A 22,302-nucleotide genomic window follows, 5' to 3' on the forward strand; every position below is an offset into this window, starting at 1 on the left:
GTATTCATCACCCTTTGCATTTTTCCTATTTTGTTGCATTACAACCTGTAATTTAAATTGATTTTTATTTGGATATCATGTAACGGACCTGCACAAAATAGTCCAAATTAGTGAAGTGAAATGAAAAAAATAACTGGTGCGTGCATATGTATTCACCCCCTTTGCTATGAAGCCCTTAAATAAGATCTGGTGCAACCAATTACCTTCAGAAGTCACAAAATGTATATATCACACAGGTGGACGTTATTTAAGTGTCACATGATCTCAGTATATATAAACCTGTTCTGAGAGGCCCCAGAGTCTGCAACACCACTAAGCAAGGGGCACCACCAAGCAAGCAGCACCATGATGACCAAGGAGCTCTCCAAACAGGTCAGGGACAAAGTTGTGCAGAAGTACAGATCAGATCAGGGTTGGGGGTTTAAAAAATATCCAAAACTTTTAACAACTCATGGAGTACCATTAAATTCATTTATAAATCAAATGGAAAGAATATGGCACCACAACAAACCAGTCAAGATAGGGCGACCCACCAAAACTCACGGACCAGGCAAGAACGACATTAATCAGAGCGGCAGCAAAGGGACCAAAGATAAAGCTGCAAAGAAAATTGGAGTATCTGTCCATAGGACCACTTTAAGCTGTACACTCCACAGAGCTGGGCTTTATGGAAGAGTGGCCAGAAAAAAAGCCATTGCTTAAGCCCCAAAAGGCATGTGGGAGACTCCCCAAACATATGGAAGAAGGTACTCTGGTCAGATGAGACTAAAATGTAGCTTTTTGTCCATCAAGGGAAATGCTATGTCTGCCTCAAACCCAACACCTCTTATCACCCCGAGAATACCATCCCCATAGGGAAGCAGCATCATGCTGTGGGATGTTATTCTTCGGCAGGGACTGGGAAACTGGTCAGAATTGAAGGAATGATGGGTGGTGGTAAATACAGGGAAATTCTTAAGGGAAACTTGTTTCAGTCTTTCAGAGATTTGAGACTGGGACGGAGGTTCACCTTCCAGCAGGACAATGACACTAAGCATACTGATAAAGCAACACTCGAGTGGTTTAAGGGGAAACATTTAAATGTGTTGGAATGGCCTAGTCAACGCCCAGACCTCAATCCAATTGAGAATCTGTGGTATGACTTAAAGATTGCTGTACACCTGCGGAACCCATCCAACTTGAAGGAGCTGGAGCAGTTTTGCCTTCAGGAATTGGCAGAAATCCCAGTGTTTAGATGTGCCAAGCTTATAGAGACATACCCCAAGAGACGCGCAGCTGTAATTGCTTCAAAAGGTGTCTACGAAGGCTTGACTTGGGGGGGTATGCACGTTCAAGGTTTCTATTTCTTGGGTTTTCACAATAAAAATATATATATATATATTTTCCATCTTCAAAGTAGTAGGCATGTTGTGTAAATGAAATGATACAAACCCCCCCAAAATCAAATTTGATTCCAGGTTGTAAGGCAACAAAATATGAAAAATGCCAAGGGGGGTGAAGACATTCGCAAGCCACTGTAAAGGTCGAGATCGAGTCTGTGTCTCTCACATAGATAGGCAGACCGTTCCATAAAAAGCCCTGCCTCCAGCTGTTTGCTTAGAAATAAGGGACAATAAGGAGTGTCTTGCGACTGTAGCGTACGTGTAGGTATGTACGGCAAGACCAAATCGGAGAGATGGCTAGGAGCAAGCCCATGTAATGCTTTGTAGGTTAGAAGTAAAACCTTAATGTCTTTAAATGGCAATTTGAGTGTATTGGTGAAGATGTCTAGTTTGCACGTGGTTTAATGTTCATGAGATGAATGTCTGTACATGTGTGTCCACTCCAGAACCTGCTGCGCGAAGTGCACCAGGAGGGCATGCAGGTGCTGTCCCTGTCGTCGCTTCCAATCCCAGAGGGCGAGGCTGACCTAGCCAGCCTGTTCGACCATTCCCAGGGCTGGCCCAACGAGAGAGAGGCCTTGCTAGCGACCGTGGAGTCCCTCAAGGCCCTCATAACCCAGATTCAGGCACACAGCAGGGAAACACAGGTACAGGACTGGTAGCATCTGTACATTGTAGCATGGATACTTTGTGCTGGTAGCCTTTCTTAAATACAGTAGAGATTTTGTTGGTTGCAGTTTAAATTAAACATAGCTTTTAAGGCATGTCTATGTGCTTGTGTATGTTCAGACCCCAGGTAGGGCGGACTGGCGTGGAGAGCTGCTGGGGGCAGTGCAGCAGGTGTTTGTGAGGGAGCGGAGTGTGCTGAAGAGTGCTACCTATGCCCGACTGGACCTGCTGGACACTAGCGACGCAATCATCCACCTCAACCAGCTGGAGCACAGGCTAGCCGAGCAGGTCACTGAAAAACGAATTATACTTTAGCCTAACTGCTGGCTAACCTTAGCATTAGCCTCAACTAGCTGGAGCACAGGCTAGCCAAGCAGGTAGCAACAAACATTTGAAACTCAAGTTAGCGTTACCTGCTTATGTTATTATTAGCATATTAACTAGCTGGAGAGGGGGAAATAGCCAACAGGTAACAGAAAAAATATTGAGCCATTTTAGTGTAGTGCCTGTTTCTCCACTTGTAGAAAAACTTGGTCATATGTATTTGTGTACATTTGTTTTTAAGTTCCAAGGCTAAACTGTGGCTGTGTGTATCTATAGGACACCCATCACAGAGATGCCATGGGGATGCTCCAGACTGCAGACAGAAGCAGTTTGCTGACAGAGGTCCGGCAGCTCCGGGCCCAGCTAGAACAAATCCAAGGCCAGGAGCCTGGCAGGAGAGGCAGATCCAATCATGGTCTGTAGTCTGGCTCTCCAGTGGTTTCTTCTGCCATTTGTGTGTTAGTTGTAAGGACACATAGGGATGATGGATGAATGGCTGGGGGGGCTGAATGAGTGGAGGCTGGATGGATGGATAAATTCATTGATTTATTGACTAATGTCTATAGTAAATAGACAAGGTCACAGTTATTCAACTCAGTGCAACCGATTTTCATTTAAGAAAATGTAAGAAAAAAGAAAAGATAAACAGCAGCTGATTCTAATGCCTTGCATGTTGTACTACCTGACATGATGACTCCTTGCTGTCCCCAGTCCACCTGACCGTGCTGCTACTCCAGTTTCAACTGTTCTGCCTTATTATTATACGACCATGCTGGTCATTTATGAACATTTGAACATCTTGGCCATGTTCTGTTATAATCTCCACCCGGCACAGCCAGAAGAGGACTGGCCACCCCACATAGCCTGGTTCCTCTCTAGGTTTCTTCCTAGGTTTTGGCCTTTCTAGGGAGTTTTTCCTAGCCACCGTGCTTCTACACCTGCATTGCTTGCTGTTTGGGGTTTTAGGCTGGGTTTCTGTACAGCACTTTGAGATATCAGCTGATGTACGAAGGGCTATATGAATACATTTGATTTGATATTGTCTGGCTGTTCGTCCCCCTCAGGTGTTGAGCAGCAGAGGGAGAGAGGTGGTGTTCCAGAGCTGCAGGCTGACAGGGCCCTGGAGGAGCTGAAGGGTGAGCTGGCCCAGACCAAACTAGAGCTGGAGACAACACTCAAGGCCCAGTACAAACACCTGAAGGAGCTGGACACAGTCAGGTAAGGTTTTAATGCACGCTCACACACAGTTTGACGCATGAAAGAGCAGAACATTGTCAGGTATGACTATTTAGGGATACAGAAACAAACATCGACTCTCCTTCCCAGCCTCGGTATTACACACGTGTAGTTTACCTTTCTAGTTGCTGTTGGATGGATCCAGCCCAGTGTCATTGTCTTTGTTTCTAGAACGGAGATGTCACACAAGGCTGCTGAGGTGGACAACCTGACGGACAGACTGGCAGACGAACAGAAGAAGGCCAGAGAGCTGCAGTGGGCCTTCGAGAAGGAGAAGTGTAAATCAGACAAGAAAGAGGAGCTGGAGAGAGAGGAGCTGGAGGTAAGACAGTTTGTAGTGAAGGTAGAAGACTACTGTCCCAGTGTGTTCAGGTATAATTGCCTACTTGTTTCCACATGTCTTCACTTTAGTGTGGGTTTACTTGAATGTAGTGATTTACTGATATGTTTACCTTAGTCACTGGGATATTATCTACTCAAGTGTGTTTCACAAGTATCTCTGTCTTTACACCCCTTCCCTCCAGGATCTCAAACTGGCCCTGGAGGAGCAGCAGAGTCTCGTAGCCCAGCTGACCTCAACCCTAGGCCAGGAGCGCCAGTCCTCCTCCCAGCTGTCCCTCCAGGCCGAACAGGAGCGCTCCAGGCTGCAGACCCAGGCCTCGCAGCTCCACGTCCAGTTAGTGTCGGAGCGAGCCCGGGCCCAGGAGCTGAGTGACGCCCTGGGGAGAGAGAAGGAGCATCGCCACTACGGCTCCTCCTGGAGAGAAAACCCAGAGGGGAAGGTGGCTGAGAAGGGGGAAGATGAAGTGGTGGGAGGCGCGATGTCATCCGAAGGTCTGCTGGAGGGTCTGCAGAGGGAGCTGGACAAGAAGCATGCTCAGGTGGACTGTTTGTTTGTAGATGAAGCAGACGCACACCTACATACACACTAGTTACAGCAAGTCGTATGATGCTCTATGGGTATGTGATACAAGGCACTAACTATCAATATAGTCTGGCTAACGCCTAACTCAGTCCACCTGACTTTAGTCTGGAATGGCTGTTTTGATGTTGTTACGATGTGTCGATAATGAAGGGGGCTGTGTTTATCCTGGTTGGTTCCTCCTCTGTCTTTCTCACTCCAACACTCACAGGCAGGGCCACACATTGCCCCCCTTCCATTACAACTGTTGGATTTTCAAATCCAAACGAGGTCTCAAATTAACATTTGAGAGAACCAATCAATGAGTCAGAATTTCAGTGCAGAATTTCTGAGCAAATATTGCATTAACAAACAGCCTCCCTTCCCGACCAGTGAGTCACAGCTCTTCCTTGCTGTGTGGCTACGTGGATCTCGTCAGCCAGTCTGCTATCAATGCCCTGCACACAGGAGATTCACATAAAGTGCTAGTGAAAATATAGTGTTGGCAGTGTGACTAGTTATGTGATGTGATTCTGCACCCCCACTAAATTGCATGACAAAGTGACTCATCATATGGTGCATATGCTTTCTCCAAATTGTCATGACGACATTACATAGGCATTACTGCTATAGTGACTATATTTACCTTTACTACTTCTGCATTCCCACTAAATCCTGTGACCATCTATTCCCTCTTCAGGTGGTTAGTCTGCTGGACGAGGTGGAGGCCCAGAAGCTGGCGGCGGTGCAACGGGAGGAGGAGCTAATCTCTGCAGCTCAGAGGTCATGCAAGGACCAGGAGGCTCTGCGGGAGGCCAAGGGCCAGCTGGAAAGCCTGGGGAAGCAGGCACGAGAGGCCATGGAGCAGCTGAAGAGAGAGGTCCAGCAGGGGATGCGGCTGGAGCAAGAGAAGGAGAGGCTCCAGGAGAGAGTGGTCCAGCTGGGAGAGACGAGAGAGGGGGAGAGGAGCGGGACGCTGCAGCAGCCTGATAACCAAAATGTAGGTCACATTTATATATCCTACATTCATACACATTGAATGAACCAAATACAGCGCTTTAGTGTCAGATAGTACAATTTAATTATGCTTTAGAGAAAATATGTTTTAGCTATTGATACTACGATATTGCGTCTATTAGCCTGTCTTGTTGTTAGAACCCAGCTATGTATGATGATAAAATATTCTATAGTACATAGCCTTGTTAACTCTGTTGTGCTGTGTTGCTCTATTGCTGACCCTGTAAAACAACACATGTAAAACTGCACCTATCCATGTATGACAATCAAGCATACAGTGCATTCGGAAAGTATTCAGACCCCTTGACATTTCTTCCTTCACCAATCTACACACAATGCCCCATAATGACAAAGCGAAAACAGGTTTTTTGAATTTTTTTGCAAATGTATTAAAAATACAAAACCGATACCTTTTCAGACCCTTTACTAGGAGACTCAAACTTGAGCTCAGGTGCATCCTGTTTCCATTGATCATCCTTGAGATGTTTCTACAACTTGATTCGAGTCCACCTGTGGTAAATTCAATTGATTGGACATGATTTGGAAAAGCACACACCTCTCTATAAAAGGACCCACAGTTGACAGTGCATGTCAGAGCAAATACCAAGGCTTGAGGTCGAAGGAATTGTCTTGGGTCCCGAGACATGATTGTGTCAAGGCACAGATCTGGGAAAGGGTACCAAAAAATGTCTGCAGCGTGGAAGTTCCCAAAGAACACACAGGCCTCCACCATTCTTAAATGGAAGAAGTTTGAAACCACCAAGACTCTTCCTAGAGCTGGCCGCCTGGCCAGACTGAGCAATCTGGGGAGAAGGGCCTTGGTCAGAGAGGTGAGTGAGAACCTGATGGTCACTCTGACAGAGCTCCAGAGTTCCTCTGTGGAGATAGAGAACCTTCACACCTTCCAGAAGGACAACCATCTCTGCAGCACTCCACCGATCAGGCCTTTATGGTGGAGTGGCCAGACGGAAGCCACTCCTCAGTAAAAGGCACATGACAGCTTGGAGTTTGCCAAAAGGCACCGAAAGGACTCCTAGACCATGAGAAACAATATTATCTGGTCTAATGAAACCAAGATTGAACTCTTTGGCCTGAAGCCAAATGTCACGTCTGGAGGAAACCTGGCACCATCTCTACAGTGAAGCATGGTGATGGCAGCATCATGCTGTGGGAATGTTTTTCAGCTGCAGGGACTGGAAGAATAGTCAGGATCAAATGAAAGATGAACGGAGCAAAGTACAGAGAGATCCTAGATGAACCTTCTCCAAGGTGCTCAGGACCTCAGACTGGGGCAAATGTTCACCTTCCAACAGGGCAATGACACTAAGCACAAAGCCAAGACAACTCAGGAGTGACTTCGGGACAAGTCTCTGAATGTCCTTGAGTGGCCCAGCCAAACCCAAGACTTGAACCCGATCAAACATCTCTGGTGAGACCTGAAAATAGCTGTGCAGCAACGCTCCCCATCCAAGCTGACAGGTTTCGAGGATCTGCAAAGAAGAATGTGATTAACTCCCCAAATACAGGTTTGCCAAGCTTGTAGCGTCATACCCAAGAAGATTCGAGGCTATAATCACTGCCAAAGGTGCTTCGACAAAGTACGGAGTGAAGGGTCTGAATACTTATGTAAATGTTATATTTCATTTATTTATTTATTTATTATATATATATATATATATATATATATATATATATATATATATATGCAAAAATGTCAATAAACCTGTTTTTGCTTTGTCATTATGAGGTATTGTTTGTAGATGTAATCAATTTTAGAAGAAGGCTGTAACGTAATAAAATGGAAACATTTAAGGGATCTGAATACTTTCAGAATGTCTGTATATTTAAACAAGGCCCGAGGGGGTGTGGTATATGGCCAATATACGACGGCTAAAAGCTGTCGTATATTGGCCATATTCCACTGAGGTGCCTTAATCCTATTATAAACCGGTTACCAACGTAATTAGAGCAGTACAGATAAATGTTTTGTCATAGCCGGGAATATGGTCTGATATACCACGGCTGTCAGCCAATCAGCATTCAGGGCTCGAACCACCCAGTTTATAATTTTTTATAACCTTCAGGCTCTGAATGGTAAGTGATCATAATGACATTTCTGTCCTGTGTCTGTGACTGTAGCAGGCTGTGTGGCAAGGCGAGCCCACAGACCGGACCAGAGACTGGGTGTTCAAGCAGAAGTCTGGCGACACACTGACTGTCAACCCCAGCACACCTTCCCTCCTCAAAGTCACTGGGACAGGGGGCAACCTCGCCCCCCACCATGACCCCAAACACTCAGACAAGGTCTTGGGCAAACTGCAGCTCATCGCAGCCAAGATCCGAACCATGGTCAGCAAGGGCTCTGGCAGGTTTGTCACAGTTTCTTAACAAGTTTCTCAAAACATTTGTACATATATTCACAACTTCAACATTTGATTGATGTGAACTGTTGTAGTGACTGGTAAATATATGTGCAGGTGTAGATTTATGTTGTGGTTGTGTGGATTGATGCTTGTGTGTGCAGGCTGACTACGGAGGTGGACAGTGAAGGACTGTCGTGGCTGCAGTCGAACATTGATGAGATCATCACTATGCTGCAGCAGTCTCCAGCTCTCCCCTTGGTCCCCTTGGTGAATTGACACTTTTCATTTCAGACTACTTAGATTAGATTGATGTTTATTGTCCGACAAAAATATCTTAGCACAGCTCACACATTATACATTAACCACATAGAAAACCCAACAGGAAACAAACAAAAGTTTTAGTCAAACTTAAATAGTCACCCCCTGCCCATCACCTGCACATGTAGGAGGAAGCTACTCTACTTGATGTATATAGTATTTGTATGACTTCAGTGGCTAGTGAGCACTGGTATTTGTTCTCTGCTGTGTCCACAGAGCACCGCACTAGTGGCGGGAGGCCAGTCCAGCTCCCTGACAGAGCGGCTGCTGAGGCAGAATGCTGAGCTCACAGGCTTCGTCAGCCGTCTAACAGAGGAGAAGAACGATCTGCGCAACCAGACCCTCTGCCTGGAGGATGAGCTTCGACGTTACCGCCAGGCTGGTCTGGGATCAGGGGGCAGCGTGAGTTACAATACTATAACTAACGCAGCTAAGGGCTAGTGACGGGTCTGGGATCAGTACAACACTAGTCAAATACTATACAAGGCCAGTGGCAGGTCAGGAATTTAGGGACATGGGACAGAGTACAATGCTAGATTGTGGAGGCACCTAGAAATGGCAGAGAAGTAGCTTGTGGAGACATTGCTTTAATTTACACCAACCTAACACGACCCCTCTCTACCTCATTCCCTCCAGTCCAGGAGAGGTGGCGCGGACAAGCAGCAGGAGCCGGCCAGCATTCTGTTCTCGTCGGAGCGCGAAGCCTGGACCAGGGAGAGGAGCCGGCTGGAGAAGGTCCTACGTCTAGCCCAGGCAGAGGTGACCCGACTTAGAGGAGAGATCAGGACAGAGTCCCTCAGAGACATGACCGGACCGGAGACAGACAAATCCACACTGACGGTGAGCTCAAATCTGCCCTGCATTTCTCCATGACACTTACCTCTTTCAAAGCTACCGCTTTTCCACTCTTTGTCAAAGTTGAATAGCAAATACGTTGTTGCACATCTATACAACCCACTTAACTATCACACCTTTTCAACCCTCCTTTCTCTCTCTCTTATTCCCCTTCTCCAGAAGATATATGGCAAGTACCTACGCTCTGAGAGTTTCCGCAAGGCCCTCATCTACCAGAAGAAGTACCTGCTGCTGCTGCTCGGCGGCTTCCAGGAGTGCGAGGAAGCCACGCTGTCGATCATCGCACGCATGGGCAGCCGGCCCTCCAACTGCAGCCTGGAGTCCCTGACACAAAGCCGCCGGGGGCTTACGCGCTTCCGCTCGGCCGTCCACGTCTCCGTCGCCATCTCCAGGTAAACAATTGGAACTGGAGTGGTAGGATAGCGTTGCACCTGTTAGAAGGCTATAGGATAGCTGGTTGCTTATGATCATATGGGTTTTATTGTTAGCATGTCGCCCTCTCCTGTCGCCCTCTCCTGTCGCCCTCTCCTGTCGCCCTCTCCTGTCGCCCTCTCCTGTCGCTCTCTCCTGTCGCCCTCTCCTGTCGCCCTCTCCTGAGCAGCGTAGACTGTTGTTGTTGTGAGGCTATAGCTGATAAATTATAATGCTCTGCATTTTAAAGACCTTTATGAGGAGCTTATGGCTAAATTATACTTTAGGTTTATTTAAGTTTATAGCTGATTAGTTAATACTTCAAAACAGGTGCTGGATTGTGAACGCCTGTTATTATGAGTTCATACAGCATCATATAATATCAGTAGTTATTTTAATAAACACAGATGGATTGTTCTGATTGTACTGTAGGCTAATGGTCCTCTGTAATGCAGTTGTTAAACTCATTCTAGGGAGGGACTGTGTCTTCATTTCGATAAGGACCTAGACAACCAGGGAGAGGAGTTTCTTACTAATCAGTGACCTTAATAAATCAATCTAGTATAAGGGAGGAGCGAAATCTCACATACACTCGGCCCTCCGTGGAACGAGTTTGACACGTGCTGTAGCACATCTTTGAATCAGACTGTTCTGTTCTTCCAGAATGCGTTTCCTGGTCAAGCGATGGCATAAAACTACGGGGATGAGCTCCATAACATCTGTCAACGTGAACAGAAATGGCCTGGGGCAGTCAACGGGTATGGAAATCACATTTCCTCACACTATCCCAACAACAGGAAAATATACTGGGAGAATCACATGGAATGAATGGACTGGTTGAGTTAAATTGTAAAGAACCAAGCTAGGCTAACCTAGACTTACACACTTGTAGTCAATGAAGTGCTGATTGATCAGGTGGTCCACAATGTTAGCTAACCTAAATAAATAACCTGAATATTCTAAAATGCCAGGTTCAATGCAAAGCAGAAATGTATAATTACCTTTTCGTTGACTGGCTCATTGATCCTGTTTTGTGAGAGAAAACAGAGGACTGACAACTGTCTCTTCCTCTTCAGGTAATGAGGTGAGGACAGACTCGCCCTACCTGCAACCGGGGAGTGTGGAGGTGTACGGAGAGAGGAGTGGGGCCTCCCCCAGGTCCGCCCTCTCCTCTGCACAACACAGGTTCCACATGGCTGGGGACTCTGGCCCTCTGACCTGCTCCCACCTCCAGAACTACGACCCTGACCGAGCGCTCACCGACTACATCTCCAGACTGGAGGCCCTGCAGAGGAGACTGGGGAGCGTGCAGTCAGGTAACAGACACACACACACTTCCAACTGTACTACTTCACACCATCTAGAGTTAAATAATGTAATGCAAAAGCAGAAATTGCCCTCTCATTCAATCACCCAAGAAAATATGTGCAGATGATGCTTGAAATGTTATTGTCAAGAGTTCAGTCTTGGGATCTAAACCACTTCATTTTGCCCTTCCTAGGTTCTTCTTCATATGCTCAATTGCACTTTGGAATAAAAAGATAGAAGTCCATAAATTACTTTGGAACTGGCTTGAAGAAACTCAGTTGCCTTTTCTTGTGCTGAGCTTCGGTATTTTGTATCATTCTGCTGTGTACAGTATATTACGTGGGGACCAAAAAACATTTTGTTGTGTGTAGACATCTTATAATCAGGCTTTTTGTCGCCAGCACTTGAAACAGCTTCTATGTTTGTAAACTTTGGTCTGCCTCTTTGTTGTGGGTGAACAGAATCGCGTTAAATGTATATTTGTGGAATGCTAATTTAAACGAAAAACCTGGAATAATTTAATTTATACTGTGTATGTTACTTTGTGTGGGTGGAAGACTACGTTGAGCAGGCTTCTCCGGAGAACTCCAGCCCTGGATAGGAACCGGGTGGGCGTGCAGGTCTTTGCGCAAGCCCAGCACTAACATGCCTGATTAAAGTAACTGGTTTCTTAAATGGAAGTCCATGATTGATGAATTATTGGAAATGTTGGTTAGTGCCGGGCTGGAACAAAAGCCTGCACACCCAGTAGCTCTCCAGGACGGGAATTGGGAGAACTCTGCCATGGAGAATTTGACTTTACTGTTGAGGCTGCTACATGATCTATATACACCACACTGTGTTTTATTAGAATGGTTTCTTGGACAGACGACAGAGGACAATTTGTAGAAGACATATTTTTGTAAAGGTAGGAGCTTTGAATTTTCTGGGTATTTTGTCAAAACTGAAATAAATATGAATTTTAACACTTGAAAGATGTGGTCGCACTGTTTTTTTTCTCCAATTCCACTGACACAACAATTTGATTTTACAGGTACACGTTTAATTAGTTCTAATGAGCTAAAATGTGAATCTGGTATGGGGGAAATGTACAGTCAATAAAATTATGGTGTGAAGACAAATTGAACATGATATTTAGATTTTTTTTAAATATATATATATATATATAAAGGACCAATGTTCACAACACTAGGCTTCAAATAGTCAAATCAATCAAAAACAAAATGGACGAATACTTTTCCATTGTCAAGGCACTACATGGGTCAAACTGACCCATATTACCCTGACCGTCTAACATTCCCACTCAATACACTTAGTCGTGTTTATCAGGGCACACAACAGAAAACTGACATTTGTCTCATTGAGCAAGTGCAGGTTGTCCCTCCATGTTTGAAGTCCGTTTTCTTTGTTTGACCCAGCCCAGGTTCTCTATCTTTGTACAATTATATGAATGGACAGTAGTACATAATATGAATGGACAGTAGTACATACAAAGTCAGTGCTCGTCAGTTTGATCACTGATCTCTGAATCAATGGATAAGGATCAGTGGTTTTTACTATTTCTCACTGCTCTGTAAAAGGCAGTGCTTTTTACTCCAGTAATATCCATCCTTACTGTAATAGTGTCACTCATACACACAGGAGAATATCACATTTCACACAGTGGAAGATTGAAAGCCTACGCTAAGCACCAAAAGTATTGGGACAGTGACACATTTGTTGTTTTGGCTCTGCACTTTGGATTTGAAATGATACTATGATATTTATGCCTCTTAACTTTCTCACTGATTATTCACGATTGATTCAGTATTATCTGTAATCATGTTAGCATCCACATTAATGTATAAGTGTTTAGAAACATTGTTTTTATATACAATAAATGTGACTCCAAAATGACAATACATTATCTACCATTCATTTCTATTGGGCACAAAATTATCTGAAACACAACCAGAATTATTAGCAAGTGCATCTAACAAGTTTGCAGTCACAAGGTTAATGTAATCTTTGCATGCTAATACTAAACTTTCGACTACTTTAAAACACACAAGAGAATTTCTCCCAATACTTTTGGTCCCCTAAAATTGGGGGGACCAAATTAAAGCTGGAAGTCTGCACTTCAACCTCAAAGTTACCGAGGAATAAATATCATAGTTATTGTAGTGTTTCAAATCCAAAGTGCTGGAGTACAGAGCCAAAACAACAACAAAAAATTGTCACTGTCCCAATACTTTTGGAGCTCACTGTATATGTATTACCATGACAGTTGAAATAGAATGGACAAAAGATTAAGCTTTTGGCCAGATCTGTTTGTGCTGTATACTGTAGCCAAATCCTATGGCCATTGGCATGACTGCACAAACAGATCTAATTTGGGATTAGACTACTACAGAGAAGCCGTTAGTGAAGAAAAACTGATTCCGTGTACATTCTAACAACTAAACAACAAGGCACAGATAAGGTGGGGGGCAACACAAAGTAAAGTTGTTTAATTTCCAGCCAGAACTCTGTGCATTATTAACTTGCACAGTTCCTAAATTCAAGTACAATAATTTCCTCTAAATCAAACCATTTAAGGTAAATTAGGTTGTTTGTTGGGGGAAAACTGAAATGGCTCCCTATTTCCAATATAGTGCACTACTTTTGGTCGCAGCTCTATGACACTCTGGACAAAAATGAGTACACTATAGAATAGGACGCCATTTTGGACAAAGCCTTGCTCTTCTCCTGCGTGTAACCTCTTTTCTCTGCTCTGTTTTGCGCTCAGTGTCTCTTAGTGTTGCCTCCTCTTGTATCTGATGATGGGGTTGTGTGGGGTGTGGATCATGGTTGTGTAGTTGATTGTGGGGAAGTAGCCATCGACCAGGTCGAACTCGTAAAGGCGCAGCATGGTAGACCAGATGGTCTTGATCTGAACGTAGGCAAAGTTCTCCCCAATGCAGCGGTGACGGCCTAGAAGACAGAGAACGTCAGTGTTTTTTAATGAGTCGTGGTAATGAGGGTAAAATCAGGTGATACTTTGTTGCATGAGACAGCTTTGTATGGTAGTAAAGTGCATATTTGTATATATTGAGCAAGAGCCCCACCTACTGACAAAATACTTATTTACACATGAAAACACACTGTATGACAGCTGTTTCCCCTACCATTGTGTATATGCTTTGACACTTCTGTTTTTTCTTAAAGATGGCAGATCACCTAACTTATTACATGCTGTTAAAAGGGAGGAAATAACAAGAAAATATTCTTACCGGCTCCAAAGGGCACATAGGCAAATTTCTCAACTGCGGCAGGGTTATCATTGAGGTAGCGGTCAGGCCGGAACTCCATCCTCTCTGTCCAGGTGTCCTGCAGACGGTGGTTGACCGTCGGGGACACGCACACCTGGTGGCCGGCTGGGATGGTGTAGCCTGCTGCAGTCTGGGGGTGGATGGAAGTAAAGGGTGAGGGTTGTTCAATGGTCACTCACCTATTATACACATGCATTTATCTGGGTTGGGGCTCCATTCCATTTCAATGCAACAAAAAATATATATATGAACCATTTACATTGTGGCCATTTCTCTCTCTAATTCAGTGTCCCAAAATGTTTGTTTTTTAATTTTTATTTACTGGTATAAGGGAATTGAAAAAATGTCTATGAAGGTAGTAGGAATAATTTAATGGGCATTCTTAACCGCCCAACAAATAATGACATCGATCTTACCTGAGGAGAGCGTGCCATTCTCATCATGGTCATGATGGGTGGACGTAGTCGGAGGGTCTCTTTCAAACAGCGGTCCAACAAAGTCAGGTCCTTCAGCTGATGAATGAACAAGAGACCAGGTAAGTAAAGAGCATGTCAAATATTTAGACGATCAAAACCGTCCAAATGAATAGCTGAACGTATGGTTTAGCAGTCTATAAAAACGGTTCTAAACTGAAGTTGCTCACATACGATATCCAATTACCCAGTTTTAAATAGTTTATTTTTTGACCATATTCTATGATCTTAATAAGTTTTAACAAAATAATTTATAAAAATTAATGTACATTTGTAAGCCAATGTAAAAACATTATTCATATTTTCAACAACAAAGTTCTAGTGTAATCTATGGCCATTTATGTGCAGTTGGCAAAATGTCAGTTATGGATTCTGACCTGGTCAAAGTTGAGTGGGGGCAGGTCTTCTCCGCATGCTGTTTTCTGTTCAGCGTAGCAGCGGTCCTGTAGGGCCTTATCTTTGCCCAGAAAGAAGCCCAACCAGGAACTAGTGGTAGAGGATGTGTGCTGTCCAGCCAGGAGTAGACCAATCAGCATACCTGCTATCTCATCATCATTCAGGGGCCGACCATCCCTTAAAAAAAGGCAGAAATAGTTAGGCATGAAATGAGGAATCAGTCTAAAATGGTTAAACAGTTGTAGAACACCTTTAAACCAAACGCTCATTCACTTCAGTCCTGTGGGGAGGCATAGATGCTTGTCCCATATGTATTACTACTGGCATCTGTCCCACTTATGTCTTACTTGTAGGTGGCATCTATGAGGGTCTGCAGCATGTCGTCCACTTTCTCTCCAGAGCTTCTGCGTTTCTGGGTGACTTTGTAGAAGATGTTCTTGATCTCCCTGTGTGCTCTATCCCTTCGTCTGTACAGAAATGACAACTTGTTTTTTCCTGCCTTAATTAACGAAATAAGACATTCTCGTATTGCTATTACAGAATGAATACAGTAGAATTCATTCCAACTCAGTCTATCACCCAGAACCCTAACCTGAGGATAGAAGAATAAGACCGTATAAATGAAGTTTCAAGAGTTTTAATTTCCAGCAATCATTCTGGTAACTTAGTCTAACTTGGTCTTTCACACAAAAAACCTAACCTGAAGGTGGAACAGTTTGAATTGACCCTTGGTTGAGAGGACAGTATGAATGAAGTCTTTCTCTTACCTGAAACTAGGCAGCGGCAGCCAGCCGGGCAGCAGCCAGGCAGCATGGCTGAAGCCCCCGTCCAGGTCTGCGTAGAGCTGGGCCACCTTCTCGTCCAACATGCTGCGGATCTCCTTCCCATGCAGACAGGCACTGGCTGTCAGGATGATCAGCTCCGACAGGGCCTCAAACAGGTCTGAGAGAGGGAGGAGTGGAAGAGATGGAAAGACAGGAAGGAGTGGAAGAGATGGAATGAGTGAGAGAAAGAGAAAAGAGGTCAGAATTGCGGACTGGATAACTTTGACTGTGCAGTACGGCTCAAATGTTATGACGTGTAACAAGTGATATGACGTCTTCATAAACAGCAACGCCTCGCAAACAGATTCTAGCAAGAGTGTGAAGCAAAAGACTGCAGTCATTAGCAACCCATTAAGCATCTGTGCATGGGTGATCAATGCACTCTTGAGCCACGTAATAGCTACAGTACGTGACAACAAATTTTGACTAGATTAGCCTCTTGCTTCTTACTCATGTCAGAAGTCGCTCTGTTAAACACTACTTTTGGTAATGTCATATCGCTACCTTACCTTTACAGGGAAAAAAGGAACTATCTTAAAATGGATGGCAAGGTTCAAACTGTATTCAGGAGTTACAACACATTGATTACATGTGTGTTGTTTTGTATTGCTAAGTATTACTGAACTGTTGGTGCTAAAAAAAACAAGCATTTCGCTGCACCTGCGATAACATCTGCAAGTCTGTGTAGGCGACTAATACACTTTAATTTGATTTTGTTATAATATACTTGAGAACTTGTTGATGGGAAATTGTGCTGAATTGTCTTAACAGTTGACATTGTACTTCACCAAAGTCCCTACCCCGTGAGCTCTTATAGGTCTGAACGGATTAGATAAGTATACTGTACTAATAATTCCGCTCTGCAATCTGATAGGCCAAGTGGAAAATGTGTAATTCTGCTAACATCTTTTCAATCCTTTTAGGTCTACATTAAGTGGCTACAGTAGGGACTAGAAGTCGATTTGGAGCTGGGCATTTGGATTTAGTTTCTACAGTATTCCATGTGAAAAGATCAGACCGGTTGTAATGTCTGGCATCTTACTTTCTTCCCCGCTGTCTCCCCATCTTGAAAAGTACTCTTTAGTTTCCTCCTCAATGATTTCAACGTGCTGTTTGAAATGGGCAATGTTCAGTCCTGTCTTAAACATCTTCTTCTGTTCCAGGAAAATCTACAAAAGAAAATGAGTGGCAAAATATTAACTGAATTCACTAAATCAATACTTTGTTTCAGCTCATAAACCTATCATAAACTTCTGGCAAGACTTCATTATGTGGGGGGGAATTCTCTATATTTGTGAGTGTAAATGGGAGTATCTGAGTAAGTATTTATTTGCTTACATGGTTAGGTACATCGTATGCAACCCCTTTGCCAAAAACTGGTGTGGTCAATCGAGAATAGACATCCTCTGCATTGAGATCTTCGTTCTTGCTGTTGAACATCAGTGTGGCAGCCTCACTACCCAGAAGGTAGGTAAAGGTTTTGCCCACCATGGTAAAGCTGACAACGGGCCCATACTGTGAATATAAAGACAATAAACCTTGTTTTAGTACCTACGATAACAGACACTTTCAAATGGCACTATACACCAGTAAGGTTCAGAAGCTGTATGATAGGAAACGTTACTGTAACATTTTGTAAACAAAAGTAAGTAGCACTTAGAGCACTAACGGTATTATTTTCAGCAGTGCTGTAGTCTTACCTTTTCATATGCATCCTCCAGAAATTCAATGGGACTTTTCCCGAATGCTATGGCATGACCCAGAAATGGAATGCTAGAAGGTATGTATGGTGGGTATTTCTGAGAGAATAAAATACACAAGGCAAATGATTATGCACAATATGCAATAGTCTATGAATGCGGCATGAAACTATAACATTCACTGTCGCAGCCCTAATAATAATGTAATATATCTCAACTGATGTGTTGCTTATGCACATAACGTACCTTGTCTTCGTCGGAAGAAGATTGCGACTGTTTGAGCACCAGTTTAGAAATATATCCCAAAGTTAGGGTGATCACAAACACTGCAAGAACCACCGATGTCACGTTGTCACTAATTTTCCCGACGGTATTTTCTAGTAGCATACTACTAACTTGATATAAATGCATAGCCATTGTCACGTCTTCTGTTGGTTTCAATCCGTTGTAAAATATTATAGGCCACTGCGACAGACTCCTTGCGTTTGAAACAAATAAAAACAATTGTCACTTCTACACCATCTAAATCGGTTTTCTACAAGGCACGAGGCCTTGTATAAACGGAAAATAGTGTTCCCAAAAGCACAGTCAAATCCTTCTTGATTCCAATATCATAGTTTATTCCACTATAACGCTAAATGATAAGTGACGGCTAGTACTGTAACCCAGCATCTCTACCTGTCGATATTAAATTAGTCCTGCCCCCGCCTGACAAATAAAGGCATTTCATTGGCTATTCGCTGTGTGTCCATCAGCTCCGCGGCTACCTTCCTGAACTCTGGTTGGCTATCACAACCTGGACTGATGTCTGGCTATATGATGTCATCGCAGAGGACCAGTCGACACATTTTAACTCCTCCTCCACATTTACCGGATTGGTTCAACGGTGCCGAAGAGACCCTCCCCCGAAATAGTTTATTTTCTTCTCAAAACAGTGCGATGCTAGAGAGTATCAAAACGAATGTTTCGATTGCTAACTATCCAACAAATCAGCTTGCGTCCAGTAGCGATGCATGTTTTATCCTCCTGCTGTGTTCTGGTCGAATTGGAGCGATTTACAAGTTCTCTCTGAAAAATGTAGTTCATTTAATCTGATTGTCATAATGTTCCATAACTTTGTCCACACAGGGCACCTGAACACACAAAATACATTTTTTAAATTATTTTCATAAAATGTTGTGTTTTATTGAATTTTTGTACACCTGTGGTGTTCCCGGTCAAAAATGACGTCAATAGAAATGAATGGGCGAGACTACAATTAGTGTATCAAATTGAGTTCCATTCATCAGATGGACACACTTACTCTCCCAGACCCCCACATGCATGTGTGTTTGAGAACATACACACCTCGCTCCCCTTCTTTGCTTCCATGGCAACCACCACAAAGCAAAAAACATTAAACAGATACATGACCTACAGCATGCAAGTTGATGTTTCTGACATTTTCAGACTACTAAACGAGGATTGATTTAGAACCATGGAGATTTACCTACCGCGAGTCCAGGGGCACAATGAGAACTTCCATCCTCTCAGTCCAGGGGCACAATGTATACACTCATGGTTGGATCAGAATCACCATTATATTCCAGGGCCAGTACGGAGAGTTAAGTAAAATCACAAATCCAAATCCCAATCTCCATCCATGGTTAATTTAGGAAAGGGACAATTTTAGCTAGCTGTCCACAGGACAACGACACAACCGAGATGCAACAATTCAAGTGTTTCTGTCAATGACGTTTTGCTTTTAATGTAATTGGTGTGAAGACAAATCCAAATTGCCTTCCCTTGAACTTTTTTTTGGTGCGCCAGGACCATTCACAATTGATCTCACTCAGTTTAGCTAAACACTGATTGGTTATTATTTTATACTTTTTTTTTAATCAAAGGAGGGCAAATGTTCACTGACTTCCCTTGCAATCAATGCTACAGGCGCAGGCAGCACAATGTAATACTCTTTTTGACCAGACAGCATCAGATAGATACCTACACATACAGAGATAGAGGGGCTCTGTTTCGCTCACTGGGATGCTTTTTCCAGTGAGATTACATTCAGCGTCTTGCGAAATGAAGGAAAAATATTAAAAAACAGAGACAAAATATACAGTGTTGGAAAAAGTACTCAATAGTCATACTCGAGTAAAAGTAAAGATACTTTAATAGAAAATTACTCGTGAAAGTCACCCAGTAAAATAGTACTTTAGTGAAAGTAAATGGTTTTAAATATAATTACGTATCAAAAGTAAATGGAATTGCTAAAATCTACTAATGTATCAAAAGTTAAAAGTATAAACCATTTCAAATTCCTTATATTAAGCAAACCAGACAGCACAATTTTATTTTTAAAATGTATTGGCGGATAGCCAGGGGCACACTCCAACATTCATTTGTGTTTAGTGAGTCCGCCAGATCAGAGGCAGTACGGATGACCAGGGATGTCCTCTTGATAAGTGTGTGAATTGGACCATTTTGCTGTCCAAATGTAACGAGTACTTTTGAGTGTCAGGGAAATGTATGGAGTAAAAAGTACTTTTAAAGTATTTCCCTTAATAAGTACCTTACACCACTGAAAATTATGTTTTTTATTTTTTTATTTTACAGATGCCCGAGTGGAGCAGAATACCTCAAGAGGAGAATCACATTGGTTAAACAGACTAGTATAGGTCTGGATGTCTCAAAGTTCATTGGCTACTGTAGTCTACTAAAACCGTTGTGAAATCATGAAACTTGACATTTCAAACAATATGGTCAAATGGAAATCAAAATTGTTATACCAGTGAACGGTTCAAAGCAATATTCCTAGATGTAGGCTAGGCTATGTTAATGTCGTTTACACGGATATACAGTGTCTGGATTAAATCTATATTATAATTTATTTCATAATCCATCAATACCCACTCTCATACAATGTTGATACATATCCAATTGAATTTATTCACATGGTCAAACAATAACCAATATTTCGTTATGGACTTCCCTTGGTAAATGTACAGTACCAGTCAAAAGTTTAAATACAGCTACTCATTCCAGGGTTTTTCTAAAATAAAAAATATACTTTGTAGAATAATAGTTAAGACATCAAAACTATGAAATAAAATAGATTTTAGATTCTTCAAAGTAGCCACGCTTTGCCTTTGACAGCTTTTCACACTGTTATAGTTTTCTCCACCTTGCCAGTCCTTGGTCTGATTTTTGACATTTTCAAGACAATTTGAATTGTTTTGGTCACATGCGCCAAATACAACATGTGTAGACTTTACTGTGAAATGCTTACCTGCAAGCCCAACAATGCTGAGTTAAAAGGTTTGACAAATATTTGCTAAATAAAAAAGGAAACAGTAACACAATAACGAGGCTATATACAAGGAGTACCAGTATTGAGTCAATGTGCAGAGATACGAGGTAATTCAGCATGTACATGTTGGTAGGGGTAAAAGTGACTAGGCAATCAGGATCTTAGTTTACAAAACATTAATAACACCTTCCTAATATTGAGTGCGCTCAGTATTGCCCAGCCTGAATTCGTTGGGTCATTAACTCCACAAGTTGTTGAAAATGTTCCACGGGGATGCTGGCAAATTAATTTTATTTATCTGTTATTTTACCAGGTAAATTGACTGAGAACATGTTCTCATTTGCAGCAATGGCCTGGGGAATAGTTACAGGGGAGAGGAGGGGGATTAATGAGCCAATTGTAAACTGGGGATTATTAGGTGACCGTGATGGTTTGAGGGCCAGATTGGGAATTTAGCCAGGACACCGGGGTTAACACCCCTACGATAAGTGCCATGGGATCTTTAATGACCTCAGAGACAGGACACCCGTTTAACATCCCGTCTCAAAGACAGCACCCTACACAGGTGGCAGTGTCCCCAATCACTGCCCTGGGCATTGCAATATTTTAGACCAGAGGAAAGAGTGCCTCCTACTGGCCCTCCAACACCACTCCCAGCAGTATCTGGTCTCCCATCCAGGAACTGACCAGGACCAACCCTACTTAGCTTCAGAAGCAAGCCAGCAGTGGTATGGTGCTGGCATCCCAAAGTTGTCAAGTTGGCTGAATGTCCTTTGGGTGGTTGACAATTCTTGATACACACAGGAAACTGTTGAGCGTGCAAAACCCAACAGTAGTTCTTCACACTACCATACCCTGTTCAAAGGCACTTAAATCTTTTGTCTTGCCCATTCACCCTCACCTTACAAAAAATGCGGTTTTGAAACTGTCGTAAAAGTGCAGTAACTTGAATGAGTAGGTGTGCAAACTTTTGACTGGTACTGTGTGTACACACAGACACACTCTCTCTCTAAATGGATTCAATGTAAATAGTCCACACTGCCATTATATTAACAGTTCAGCAGTCTTGTGGCTTGGGGGTAGAAGTTGTTCAGAAGCCTTTTGGTCCCAGACTTGGCGTTCCGGTACCGCTTGCCATGCGGTAGCAGAGAAAACAATCAATGGCTTGGGTGGCTCAAGACTTTGATCATTTTAAGGGGCTTCCTCTGACAATGTGTGGTATAGAGGTCCTGGATGGCAGGGAGTTATGCCCTAGTGATGTACTGGGCCGTACACACTACCCCTGTAGCGCCTTGCAATCAGATGCCGAGCAGTTGCCATACCAAGCGGTGATGTAGCCAGTGAAGATGCTCTCAATGGTGCAGCTGTATAACTATTTGAGGATCTGAGGGCCTATGTCAAATCCACAACAGCCCTGTCAATGTGAATGGGGGTGTGTTCAGCCCTCCATTTCCTCTATTCCACGATAAAGCTCCTTTGTCTCGCCCATGTTGAGGGAGAGAGGTTATTGTCCTGGCACCACACTATTTTGATTGACTAATTT

The 22,302-nt window shown here is 43.3% G+C and overlaps 2 protein-coding genes across 8 annotated transcripts in view; one reads left to right on the forward strand and one right to left on the reverse strand.

Moving 5' to 3' along the window:
* LOC118399423 (A-kinase anchor protein 9-like) overlaps positions 1-11,758 on the forward strand; it is a 125,824-nt gene extending 114,066 nt beyond the window's left edge. For 6 of the 7 annotated variants that reach the window (XM_052472082.1, XM_052472088.1, XM_052472085.1 and 3 more), the window contains 15 exons: positions 1,829-2,029; positions 2,172-2,339; positions 2,652-2,790; positions 3,440-3,593; positions 3,783-3,933; positions 4,136-4,492; positions 5,213-5,512; positions 7,669-7,898; positions 8,054-8,159; positions 8,427-8,612; positions 8,847-9,050; positions 9,225-9,457; positions 10,140-10,234; positions 10,553-10,792; positions 10,978-11,758. In XM_052472082.1, the coding sequence (XP_052328042.1) occupies positions 1,829-2,029; positions 2,172-2,339; positions 2,652-2,790; positions 3,440-3,593; positions 3,783-3,933; positions 4,136-4,492; positions 5,213-5,512; positions 7,669-7,898; positions 8,054-8,159; positions 8,427-8,612; positions 8,847-9,050; positions 9,225-9,457; positions 10,140-10,234; positions 10,553-10,792; positions 10,978-11,021 (2,808 nt within the window). In that variant the 3' untranslated portion in view covers positions 11,022-11,758. The remainder of the gene's footprint in view (positions 1-1,828; positions 2,030-2,171; positions 2,340-2,651; positions 2,791-3,439; positions 3,594-3,782; positions 3,934-4,135; positions 4,493-5,212; positions 5,513-7,668; positions 7,899-8,053; positions 8,160-8,426; positions 8,613-8,846; positions 9,051-9,224; positions 9,458-10,139; positions 10,235-10,552; positions 10,793-10,977) is intronic. The other variant, XM_052472084.1, reaches the window with a different exon arrangement.
* On the reverse strand, positions 11,603-18,151 carry LOC118399422 (lanosterol 14-alpha demethylase-like). The gene is made up of 10 exons (XM_035795482.2): positions 17,714-18,151; positions 17,468-17,566; positions 17,106-17,282; positions 16,810-16,936; positions 15,711-15,885; positions 15,291-15,410; positions 14,925-15,120; positions 14,491-14,586; positions 14,036-14,204; positions 11,603-13,736 (listed from the first exon to the last, which is right to left on the reverse strand). Exons 1-10 carry the CDS (start codon positions 17,882-17,884, stop codon positions 13,558-13,560), a joined length of 1,509 nt encoding a protein of 502 aa, XP_035651375.1. The 5' UTR covers positions 17,885-18,151; the 3' UTR covers positions 11,603-13,557.
* Positions 18,152-22,302: the final 4,151 nt, after the last annotated feature.

This window comes from Oncorhynchus keta, chromosome 20 (assembly GCF_023373465.1).
Source record: "Oncorhynchus keta strain PuntledgeMale-10-30-2019 chromosome 20, Oket_V2, whole genome shotgun sequence".
Taxonomy (NCBI): Eukaryota; Metazoa; Chordata; class Actinopteri; order Salmoniformes; family Salmonidae; genus Oncorhynchus; species Oncorhynchus keta.